Source organism: Rhinolophus ferrumequinum, chromosome 20, assembly GCF_004115265.2.
Source record: "Rhinolophus ferrumequinum isolate MPI-CBG mRhiFer1 chromosome 20, mRhiFer1_v1.p, whole genome shotgun sequence".
Classification (NCBI taxonomy): Eukaryota; Metazoa; Chordata; class Mammalia; order Chiroptera; family Rhinolophidae; genus Rhinolophus; species Rhinolophus ferrumequinum.
The window spans coordinates 41,562,199-41,575,551 of NC_046303.1; the positions used below are offsets into that span (position 1 = coordinate 41,562,199).

The 13,353-nt window shown below is 33.9% G+C and overlaps 1 protein-coding gene across 2 annotated transcripts in view; it reads left to right on the forward strand.

The window, feature by feature from the left end:
• PCLO (piccolo presynaptic cytomatrix protein) overlaps positions 1 to 13,353 on the forward strand; it is a 383,134-nt gene that overhangs the window by 305,976 nt on the left and 63,805 nt on the right. The window contains exons 17-21 of one of the 2 annotated variants that reach the window (XM_033088047.1): positions 522 to 615; positions 1,303 to 1,374; positions 2,926 to 3,106; positions 4,678 to 4,872; positions 6,052 to 6,234. In XM_033088047.1, the coding sequence (XP_032943938.1) occupies positions 522 to 615; positions 1,303 to 1,374; positions 2,926 to 3,106; positions 4,678 to 4,872; positions 6,052 to 6,234 (725 nt within the window). The remainder of the gene's footprint in view (positions 1 to 521; positions 616 to 1,302; positions 1,375 to 2,925; positions 3,107 to 4,677; positions 4,873 to 6,051; positions 6,235 to 13,353) is intronic. The other variant, XM_033088046.1, reaches the window with a different exon arrangement.

Below are 13,353 nucleotides of genomic sequence, written 5' to 3' on the forward strand. Positions count from 1 at the left end.
ATATACTATAAAAAAATGTTCATGGAATCTGAGCTATGGCAACAGCCATTTTTCATTCTTACCTCAGTCAAAACATTTATTACAGTATTTTTAGAAAAGAGTGATTTAAATGATGATTAGGCTTTTCTGACATGATTAAATGCAAAACTATTAGAAAGTTAAACACCAAATTATTATTTATGGGACAAGAAGATAATGATATTACCATATAGTTCATGTAATTATCTCCTGCATTCAGGAAGGAGTACCTTTCTAAAATTACAGTATCATTAAAATACATAAAAGCTTCTCTTTGGAAAGCTACTTTCGGGCAAATAAAACTAAAGGCATCCAACATATTTTTAAGTTTTTATTGTGCGTTCAGCTTAAAATAAGGTTTAAGACATGAGGATGATGAGATGATTGCATAGTGACTCAAAACAAAATATCCTCTTAAAATGTCTGTATGCCCTTCACATTGACTATGAAGTCATCAGTTAAGGTGAGTAATGAAGATAACTTTTTCTTTTCTTCCGCTTCAGTGCTGAGTACAAGAGAAGGACTAAATATGTTCAGAAAAGTCTTAATCCTGAGTGGAATCAAACAGTAATTTATAAAAGTATCTCCATGGAACAGGTATGCAATTATTATTTTCTGTGTGACAAACTTAGGCTAATATAGGAATAGTAATGATAAAATTCTTGAAAGATTGTGATCTTGAATTCAGAGACAAAAGAATACAAATAGGACAGGAAGAAAACGTCCCTATGAAGCAATTTACGAATGAATTGTCTTTCGAAATGAGGTTTATAATTTGCCCCCAGAAGATTTCTAATTTGACTGCGAAGGTGAAGCTGGATATAAATTGCAATATGGGTTCTTAAATTTGAAAAAAAAAATGAAATTCACCTGCAGAAATAAGATGATGCTACTACTATGTTTTACTAACCCAAACAAATCGAATCCAAATACTTTATTTAAATAACCTAGACAGCTTTTCAGTCTATGAATTGCATCTATTTAAAAAGGTAGATGCTGATTTCTGTTTCCAAAGATGGGGGTAGAATAATAAGAAATTAGTAAAGTTACTATCTTGTTTACAAAATAGTGAGGTTTCTTATGATCAAACACAAGGGCGGACGACAAAATCATAATATTTTATATAATATTTAATATAAACCCATGTAGTTTTAGATAAAAGTTAAAGTATTTTCACATAAATGGAAAGAGTCAGGGAAGTGAAAATAAATGGGTCTATAATAGACGTGTAATGGAAACTGGTGCTAATAAATGGGGTTAATGACATTTGGATTTGAACTACAGCTCAAGAAGAAAACACTGGAAGTGACAGTCTGGGATTATGATAGATTTTCTTCCAATGACTTTCTTGGTGAGGTGAGCCTCTGATTTCCTTTTCTTTGTTGTCTTCTGTTGTAAACCACCAATGAAAGCTGGAAGCAAAGAATATTTCTTAAGTTTATAAGATAACCACATCTGATAAAGTCCTTTGGTAGATAGAATTTATTTTCTGATTTACTCTTTGAGAAGACGAATAGCAGCTCAAGAAATGGTTTTCACTTTGTCACTTGATGTACTTTATTGTTAATTTTCAAGATTAAATGTTAATTGTTTAGATAGAAATATAATGATGCTGTGAATCCAAATCATTATGTTAAGTATTTGAGATAAAATTATTATATTATAAAATAAACTGGAATTTTTAAAATGTGTTTTCCGGTTATTTAATTGCGATTTCTTACTGTAGCTATAAACGACTTGATGTGACATTTTATATTCTTATTTCTTTCAAGTGTCTCTTTCATTAAAAAAAAATCTCTCTAAATATTTTAAGAAGCAAAACTGGAAGTAGGAGAAAACAAAAAAATTATATAAGTATACAAGGAATCTAACCTAGTCATGATATCTCAGAGTGGGTCAGATCCTCTGATTTTTTTTTTATCTATCACATTTCAAAAACATACACTTTGTTTAGTGATCTTTGCTTAGAACCTTATAAATTAATAAATTAATTACATTAATGTTAAATTAATGTTAAAAAATAAATCATCTCCAAGATGATATAACACTTAGAAAATATGATAGCTCTCCTATTGATAGAGACAACAGAAAACACTTGTGTTGTCTTAGAGGCCTTGTTTAGTGCCTAGACTCGGTACCTCTCTTCCCATCAAACCAGACCATTTGGCCTTCACCTGTAGGCTCCATGCTGGTACAGCCGCATGGACTAATCTTGATCTTAGACAGACTGCTCTAGGATGTAGTGTTATATCTGCTGTAATGTTCCATTTCAAAAAGCGGACGTATTGAAGTCCTTATGATTTATTATAGTTACATGAACCTAGATACCTCCATTGTGCTGGTTTTCATTTTTTTTTTTTTACATCTCATCAAATTTAACATGCCAGCAACTGTAAAATGCACCATTATTAATGAAAGAAAAATGTTCCCAATTAAACCAAGACACAGTGCTTTCTCATCATGAACTGTTAGTCATATCCCTATTTCAAATGTGAGCTAAAGTATGTTTTAAAATAGAGTAAATAAGTTAGTAATTGTAAATTATTCATTCTTTTTTATTTCATCCCTCTTGTAACTAAAATCAAACAATCTTCAAAATACTAGCAATGTTTAGGACTAGAATATGTCCATTTAACAAAGCTTTATTTCATAAAGACATTGAATTTTGATTCTGCCTTTTCACATCATATCCAAAAAAATTAATTGTGAAAGATTTTATACAGTTCAATTTATCCAATCATTTATTAAGCATCTAGTATGCACCGATTGTTCTCAATATCATGGGTGAAGCAAAATGAGGAAGAAAGCCACATCATCCTTAAAGGTTATAATATATCCTTGGGCTTATGTCCTTGAATAGATTTCAGATCACAGAAAAAAGTAACGACTTATTGTACTTTTTTTCAGGTGTTGATTGATTTATCTAGCACATCTCACCTCGATAACACTCCTAGGTGGTATCCTCTCAAAGAACAGACTGAAAGCATTGATCATGGCAAGTCCCATTCCAGTCAAAGCAGCCAGCAGTCTCCAAAGCCATCTGTCATCAAAAGCAGAAGCCATGGTATCTTCCCTGACCCATCCAAGGGTAGGAAATATTTCAAATAGAAAAAGCTTCTGTCTATTTGTTCATTCAGTATCTTCTTGAATATGAATGTCTGTATATTTAATATATTTTGGAAGGTTGGATTCTATTGGAAAGTATTTAATATAAAATCCTGTGAAGAGTAATGGATATGGAATCAGGAGAAATGGGATTAGTCTCAGAGCAGCCCGTAATTGGGTTTTGGCTTTGTCATCTTCACGCCTCTAACTCTCCGATTTTTAACCTGTTACATGAAGGCAGTTAGCTATTCACTCTTTTTAAGCCCTCAAATATATGACAATATGATTTTATAAGATGAATTGGGATATTACATAAAGAAATATAAGAATCACCAATGTCATAGACTAGACATGATCATTATAATTTATACATAGTTCTTTTAATTGTTTAAATCCTTATTTTTTCATAGGTATATTCTTACTTGTATATTCCATATAACATACAAACATATATAATTTTGCATCCTGCTTTTTACTTATCATATCAAAAATATTTTTCCCATATCATCAAAAAAATTGGTATGCTGAAATTTACTTAAACTTTTCCTAAATGTTGGACTCAAGCTAATTCTATTATTTTTTTTAAACGACTAATATTATTTTTAAAATAACAAATGTCACACATTCGGTTTGGTAATATATTACAGGATTCCCATTTGAATGAACTTTTCCTTTTGGAGGTTTGTTATTAATTATCCTGCAACACAATATTAATGCATCATGAGTCACTGCCTGCATGAGATAACCACGTGGTATCTTATCTAGATATAGTGAACTATTTACAAGTATTAAATACATTTTTTTCATATTTGACTTAAGTATCGCTGCCTTCTTTCCTCTCAGAAAGTACAGCAAATTGAAAAGTGATTCTTCGCACGTTAGAAAGCAATGGGTCATAAGAACAAGTGTTCTAGGAGATGGAAAACTGAGGCCATGTCCAGTAGGCCACTGAATTGATATGATAAACCACTGATTACAATGAGTGCTATAGATTACTTACGGATGAGTTTTATAGATAATTTATGAATTGCACTTAGCCAGATCAACTCTCATTCGTATAAAGACCTCTCTCTCTATGACTACCCCAGTTAATGTGATATATATCTCACACATTCTCAAAATCAACTGGAACAATGATTCTACAGTCTCTACTTCTAATATGTCCTAGTGCCTCACACAGCTCCATCCACAAGTTCACTACATTTTTACTTAAAACTCCACCTCTGACAGTGTCAACCTATTGTCTTTTAGCTGTGCCTACGAGAATTAGCAGAGTTGCTTGGTGAAACTATAATATATTCCCTCACATGAAGCTAGTTAGAATGTATTCTTCTTCTCAGACTTAGCTCTTCTCCAGATCATCATCCATGTGGCTTTCCTCCCCAAAATCATTTCCCAAATATTTAATCATGTCACTATATGGTGAGCAGTTGCATAAACAAGCCAAAAAAGAAACAGATTAACATAAATCTTAGTTTGAAATTAAGTGAGACCAAGCTTGACAGGAGGACTGCTTGGGCAACTTTTACTCATGTTTTACCCTTTTTTAACCAGACATGCAGGTCCCCACCATTGAGAAATCCCATAGTAGTCCTGGTAGCTCGAAATCCTCATCTGAAGGCCATCTCCGCTCTCATGGACCATCTCGCAGTCAAAGCAAAACCAGCGTCACTCAGACCCACCTGGAAGACGCAGGGGCTGCTATAGCCGCTGCGGAAGCTGCCGTGCAACAACTCCGCCTTCAACCAAGTAAAAGACGCAAATAAATTCCTCAGCATGGCAGCTTAATGTTCATCCGTTGCCTTTCTTTCCTGCTGTCCTCTCCTGTTCGCTTTCTGTTCTTGGCACACCGTGTTCACTCTGTTCTCTGTCCCTTTGTCTGTGTAAGAACAGTATCAATACATAAATATGCTCTTTCGTATTTAGATTTTTTTTTTCTTTACCTAGACTGCAGTAAAACTGGCTGTTTCTCCTTTGTCTCCACCATCCATCCAACCTGGCTCATAGTATTTGGTAGCTGTATCTGTGATGTTTGCAGACAAACGATGTCGTGTGTCCCTTTTGTGTGCGCTTACATATCCTTTAGAGCACAGGAATTAGAAGCACGAGTGGCTGCCGAAATTCTAGGCATTACACCAAAAAAGCACACACACAAGCATTTAGAGCAGATTAGCCATGAGATTCTCATGTCTGAAAACACTGAAAAATTTTAGGCAGAGAAGTGACGTGACCAACAAACACATTCTAGAACAGAGAAAGGCCATTTCAAGCTTAAAACACATTAGGGGATGATGCACGTGAAATGTTGTAGCTTTTCATGTGGGAAACTTTGTAGTCTTTTGGGAAAAAAGAAAAAAAATCTGTGATATAAATCACGTTTCTTATACTCTCAAGAAATATATAATATCAATATATGTGTGAGCATCTGTGATGAGGCATTATAACCTCGTTAAAGAGCACAGTCGAGTCTGTTCTGTTGGAGCACACTCTGTATATGATATTGGAGCATCTGTAGGTTATTTTCTAACTATTGGAAGTTCTCTGAAAGTCCAGATATCAGTGAAAGCCTCACAATTTACCCATCTTAACGGCTGTATTTTCATTTAATTTGTGAAAATCTAGTTAATTGACCTATAAAAACTTCGGGACAGAGATTTGACAAATGTAGGTGCAGTATTACTTCCAAGAGACATTAGCCAGGCCATGAAGAAAGGTTCATGACTTCCCCCTCGCCCAAAGTCACCATTTCCAAAGAAACAGCCAGTTTTAACTCCCTTTAGTGCTGTGCATGTGGTGTCATTTTGGCATTTGAGAACACAACTTATTTAAATCGAGCAAAAGCTCCCTTCTGTTTGCATGACTAACATTTAAGTTGGTTCCATCTGAGGATACATACTCTGGGTTTCCATTTCACCCACACTGCCACAGCAGCACATAAAAGCGGTCAGTCTAATCATGCCAGGAAGCAGCACAGACACAGCATAGCAGGCGTCCTCCCCATTCAAAGAACTCAGTCTGATAATCTGCCTCCACCAGCCAATGGCAACCAAGACCAAAGCCAGCTAGCCCTCAGGAAGGTGATGTCTGATGGACCAGTCAAGCCAGAAGGAGGTGAGCAGAAAGGCGCTATGCAAAGCACACAGCAAGAATATTCCCCAAATTAAAGCCCTCCTCTTTTAATTTTTAGAGATTGTCTGATAAAGTATGTTTATCTACTTTTTAATGTGCTTTTGTGGCCATGGCATTTCAGGACGTCATCATCACCGTGTAAGTCCCAAAATCAGCCCATGATATATTGACTACAGTGATTTGTATTTTTCTATGCACTGGGTGTCTTTTGACTTTTGTTGGGAAATAGATTAACAGTACTCATATTGCAGAATGGAATGCATGCTACTAACCTAATCTGTTTAAGCATGACTTATACATATGTTGCATTGTGATAAAACTTTAAACTGCTCACAGTTCAAGTTAGCATACAGTTGATATGTAGATCAGTTTTTGTTGCATACCATTTCAAGTGTAACTTTTAAAAAATTCAGTCGATTTTGGAAATTCTTAGAGGAAAGTAAAGGAAAAATTGTGAATGTACTCAATTCACCTTTACATGGTGAAAGTTCTCTCTTGATCCTACCAACAGACCTTTTCCACCCATGTTTCCATAGTTGTTAAGTGTATCAGCTGTATTGGGCATGTGACTATCCAAGTGCCTGTGTAATAAATAAAGTATCTTTATTTCATTCATAAACTACTGGGTTCTGAGCCATTGTTATATGATGCAGCTTAAAATGAGTGTGTCAGTTTTTGCTTTCTCATTTGATTCCTTGCAATACCATCCCTATAGTCAACTGCTCCATCGTTAGTGAGAGCTGTAATGATAGAGCATTTAGGAGCAGGCCAAAGTTTCATGTCAAAAACATTATAATATAGATGGAAAATTTTTACCAAATAAAATCACCAGAGCTTACATGAACATGTAAATAAATAATGGGGTTGGGCTACTCTTAGACAATGCTTCCACTATTTCTTTCTCCAACATCTCATCGACTTTATAATCTTCTCAGGTTCCTGGATAGAGGAGGACAAATTCTGTGAGCCCTTGCTCTGGAGATGTATCTGAACTTGACCATAGCTGTGTTCAGAAAAGAAAGCAAGTTTATATCGGACCCTAACTTGACCCCAACATTTGTGGAGTTTTTCCCAAGAAAGAGTGCCACTGCCAGTGACAGGATTTTAACCCGGGTGATCATAAAATCATCTTCAAACTTAATTCAAAAACATATATAAAGTTTCTTTAAAAAACAGGATAGCAATGTGTGCCCTCTTAAGTCTCTTCCAGCCCTAAAATACTTGGTTTTATGAGTCTATACTTTCTACAAAATGAAAATGAAAGCTCGTACGTCACTATTGAATTTCTCTGTATTCCCCGAAAATTAAAAAATTTAATATGCTCTTGTTCCAATTAATCAGATATTTAGGGGCTATGGAAGATGTATATGGCTGTACCGAGGGCAAAACACTGTGATGTTTCTCGAATTAGCCAACTAATTAAGGAAACAATTAGTTTAAACATTAGGATAATGCTGAATGTGCCCAATTCATAGATTATCACCAAAGCACTAAGTCCCCTTTTTAGTTAGACTTTCTAACAATTTCCAAAAGTACTTAAAATTCTGCCTCTCACCCTTTCTTCAATCAAATAAGTTTCTTTGATTTCTTAATGTTGTTCATTTTCTTACTTCAAATATTCCATAATTATAAATGTCACAGTACTCCAGAGCTTCCTTTAGTTCACATTTTATGTTTATTATCATGATTTAAGTATTACTATGCAATACTTTGTCTAATTATTTTTCTAGATGTGGTTGTTAAAATTTGTAGCAAAATGTTTTTAATCCTTTTTTTTTGAATACTGCTCTAGTGGGTATTCTCATACATTTAAAGTGCTATGATTGAATCTTGAAATCATTCTTTTTTGAAATTGCAATCAAAAGAAATCAAGATACCATAGAATGCTTTCTTGTTTAATTTTATTCTAATAGATGATAAAGCAAATGCCCTCTTTCCTAAACTATAAATGTAGTATTTCTCTGGTACTATAAATGTACCAAGAATATAATTCAACCACGCATTTTGCCAAACAATTGATGGAAAACATATTATTAAATTAAATTTATGTAAAATGCCATATAATTAGTTCAAAGCTTAGCAAGAAAAAAACTGGTAAGAGATGTGAACATATAAAGAGCCAGCAAGTTCCTGTTCACTAACTGTAGAAATAAGTATTAGTATTAATTTTAAGGGGTTAGATAAAAGCCTCCCATTTCAAACCTCACAGTGGAGTTCATATATCCCCATCCACATCCTGAAAATAATGCCCTGCCTTGGAATAATTCTTCACATCATACAAAGTGTTTTGTCACCCATGTTCTCATTTTATCACACCTAGTAGGTGAGGTATGCATTGCAGATATTCTTATTCCTGTTTCCTGAGTAAGCAATCAGGGAGTCAGAGGGTTGGGATGGCTGACAACACACAGCTAGGAATTTTCAGAATCAGCAGTATAACCCAGGTCTTGTTACTAGTCCTAAGCCTTTGCTTTTTAAATACATTGGCTCCTTTGAAATCACACTCTCTTGATTTCAATAAAAACAATTGTCATTTATTATTTATTATTTATGTCATTTGTTATTTATCTCTCAAGTTTTTACAAATGATTAGAGGTTGCTAGAAATGATAGCAGAGTACAATTTAGACTTGCTCTACCTATCAACCTCTTTTCTGAAGGCTGATAATTAAGTTGCCACAAACCAAGGAAATAAAATCCTCTCACTGCACAAGCAGGACGCAGCAGTAAGCAGGTCTGCAGGGGAGGTTGTGTGTACATCTGTGGTCGTTTGTGTCAAGGGTGACAAAATTGTCCCTAAAGACCTTATCTTTCTTTTTTTTTTTTTCCTAAAGACCTTTTCAAAAAAAATTTTTTCTGAGCTTTTCAGCAGATTTCTGCTTGAAGTAGTATAAAATATGGGCCAGGCAAGAATTATGAGTGAGCCAGAAGGAACTGTTTCTTTCCCTCCAGGGTTTAGTAGCATGCTAGGAAACCTGAAGGGAAAGATTAGACAGATTGTGCCAAATCATCCTGAGGCCTAAACAACTCTCTGTATTTAGAAATTCCTGGAAATGGTTTCTTCAAGCCAGTTGGTTTGGTTGAATGCAGGCCATGCCATTTCAGAAGGTGACACCCACCAGAGAAGAAAATTTAAAAAGTAGTTTTTTGTTTTGTTTTGTTTTGTTTTAAGCCATACCAAAATGTAAACAAATTGAAGCATTCTTAAAACCTTGAAAATGAATTTACTTGACAAATATATTACATTTTAAGTGCAGTTTGAAATTCCTGAACTATTTTGTTTGATACGAAGATTTTAGGTGAGTTTTGAATTTAGAACCAGTATTACAGGTTCTGTACAGGTATTACAGTATTACAGGAGGGGATGAACAGAAATTCCCCTCCCCTCTGTGCAATAAGATAAGAGCCATTGGGACAGGTTGGAGAGGTTAGGTGAGAAGACGAATCATTGAATTAGGTGTGTGAGGGAATTATAATTGAGTTCCTTGGTGTGACTGAATTGTAGGAGAAAAGCCTGAAGCTACTTCCACAGACTGTTGCTGGAAACTCCACTTTCAATATGGCTGTCAAAGAGCTTCATATCCATATGTTGCCATGGGAACTCTTATTAAGCCATCACTTTATGGGAGCTGTTCTCTTGGGCAAGTGGTAGTGGGTGGATTGGTTGGGAAGCAGGGTGGGGACTGGGAGTGGCGGGAATTGTTGGTTACAAAAGTGGTAGCTGATCAGTGTCTCATTCTCTTCCAACTGAAAGTAGAAGGTCACTTTTGGTGAAAAGGAATTTAGCATTCCCTATTTTTGGAAAAAAGAGGGTCCAAAAGGGAAGTCAAGGAGAAGAGAAATCAGAATGAGTTTGTTTGGAGGTGAAGTCTTTTGTAAAATCTGTAACAGGTTAATAAAAACAGATTTACCTTATTCATTTCAATGTGTTTGCTAAAAAGAAAAAACTTGGGTAGCTTAATATAAAAAAATTGAAACTGTAATGATGTGAACACAGCAAACATTCAACAAAATCTCAAAGAATCAGATTGGATAATTTCAGCTTTCAAACTTCTATGCCTATTTCTCTGGAAGTGAGTGTTTTCTTTGGTGTCTGTGAAAATCAAAATTCTCTTTTAAAGTTTTTTGTTTTGTTTTGTTTTTTTAATAGTTTCCATTTTCTTAGATTGATTGATTATGCCTTTTCAACTCTCTGTAGTCACCTAACATTTATTCCCATAAATGTCTGCAATACATGCAGGGTCACAGACAGTAATTGAATAACTCTGACCATGTGACGCTATCTCATGTTTAGGGACATTTCATTCACAAAGATGAATCCACTGACTTACCATCAATGGATAGCTTTTGTTTTTCAGTAGTAGCCTTGGGTCTGCATGGAGCCGTCCACATAAAGTATGTGTGATTCACACTGGGGATTTACATGTTAAATTCACCTGCCATGACTAGCAAGACCAACTATCCTATCTAAATATCAAACTTGTGTTCAGTATTGCTGTGCCGTAGCCCAGTGATCTATCTATGGACCTATATAATATGATGTGACTGTGAATACATGATCTGAGAAGAAGAGAAAGGCCTAATTTTAACATGCCCAAGTCCCTTAAATACTGCTTATCACACATCTATAACAAAGTTAAACTTAATTTTTAAAATGCAAATTATTGTACTTTGGGTTCTAGGAAATTATTTTCAAAAAGTTAATTTATGAAATTACCACTAGGGAGCAGAACCCTGAGGAAATGAGACAAAGGCTGATGAAGGAAAAATGAGAAGCATGGAGCATGAGAAGGCTGATGGGGACACGTGTGAGACCCTGAACAGAGGGTACAATATGAGCATGGGTCTGGGAACATTATAACCTTGGTAGGAGGGATCATGGACCAGAGACAATGCTACCTAAGGAGAGGCAGAGGAATTCCAAAGGTATTATCTGGCTACGTAGCAGTATTTCCTAAATCCAGATATCTAACCAAGAATTAGTTATTTTTCGTCTTTTCATCCACATGTATGACATTTTATAAAAATCATGATATTTCACCCATTCTTCACTGTAAAAGGTAATTTGGGGGGGTCGGGGGGAGAAGGAACTTATGGATATGGGATAGGATGAAAGTCATCTTCATGTGTACTGAGGTAGATGGGAAAAACAGGCTTTTTTCTCTTTATTTTATTACTATGTTTTATTTTATTACTATGTAAATACACAGTTATTGAAGAGTGAAAAAAAAAAAACAAATGGATTTTAAATGGAAACATTATATCAGAAATATAGAACTTTGATCGGGATGTTGAGTTTTTTTAAATGACTAGGAATACTATAGATATAATCATAGCTTACACCTCATTGTATTTTAAGATACTGAAAGATAAAATTAATTAGTTAATAATTTAAACAGAAACTAATCAAAATATTGATATTGATGTAACAAACAAGAACAGATACATTTTTGAGAAAAAAATGATTGATAGAAATCAGTAACCTGGGTTCTATATTTTTAACATATAAGAAAGACAATAGAATACAATTTTTCCTGTATTTGTTCTTGAAAGAACACTGCAGGAAAATTTTCTTTTCCTCATTACAAATTCAAAACCACATTACTTAAAAGTATATAGGTCATATTATAATTTTATCTGACTCTATATAAAATGAACTTGGAATCTAGAGAGTGATAGAAATGAACTTTTTATTCTATATCCAATATTCTATATCAATCTATTATGTACTTTCAGTTTTAGTTTGTTGTAAAGCATCCTCATTGCTAATGATATTTCATAAAGTAATTTTTGAATTACTACTTTGGCTCCATTTAACTATTAAGGTGTAAGAAAATTTAAAAGATTTTCTATAGAGAAAACCCGTTTTGGGAAGAATTTACATCATTTTATGATTCCAAATATCCTTATTTACTCTGGATTTCTTTATACCATAAGTAGCTTTTTTTAAGTAAAAATAGAACAGATGAGCAAATTGTTATGATACATATAATTTTTAATTCAGACCTTATACTCCTTAAGTTGTGAAGTTCTGGATGGAACAACTTCTGAAGAAGCTTAGAAAGGTTAAAAATGATGATATTATGATATCCATAATAATGTTTTCAAGAAAGGCTAACAACTTGTTTTGTTTTTTTTTTTAGTACAAAAATAAAAGAGGCCATAGAATGATCATCATGTATATAGTGGTTTCAGATGACTGTCAAAACAAGGTGGTGCTAATTGTTTTTTTTTTTTCATTTTCACAGTTAATACTTCATTTCTATCACTATAGATCTAAATCAGTAATTTTCAAAGTGTGTCCATTGACCCCTGAACGCTGCACAGACCCTTTTAGGGGGTTACAAGGTCAAAATATTCTTGAGAATTATTAAGATGTTGTTTGCCTTTTCCACTGTTGTTCATTCTCAACTGTATAGTGGAGTTTTCTTGCATTTACTTGTGATGTCAGGACAACATTGCTTTGGTGGCTAATGGAAAATATACTTCTCAATTATTTTAAATCTTTCTTAATTTTGAATATGATAAATATTGATAGTTATAACACATAAAACAAAGTTCTTTGGGGAATTCCATAATTTTTCAAATGTAAAGGGAGTCTTGAGATCAAAATGTTTAAGAGCCACTGATCTCTACCTATGCACAATCATAATTTTTCCAGTAGCCAAAGGAATTGGATAATTAGAGGTTTCTTCCAAGATATAATTATCATATTTGTCTCTAAATTATGTATTCCTTCTATCTGTTGTATTGCATTTCAGAACCCCTTCTTTCCTTTCTCACTTAATGTTAATTTATAATTATTAAGCTTGACCAATAACAATTTCTCACTATATTTTTATTCAAAATATTTTATTGGGAATGATCTAGATTAACTTAGAATTATATGTCCATATTCATTACTTCTTACTTTCAAAATATGATTGGTAAGTTGCCTATCAGCTTTAATCAAGCTGTCCCAACCTAACATGGAGTGAGATGTAGTATTATAAAGGTAGAATAAATTTTATTTGTGTGCTAATCTTGAAGATAAAATTTATTGGAAAAGCAATTGTTTATAAATTATTTGTTTTATTTTATTTTCTATTGTATTATCTATATT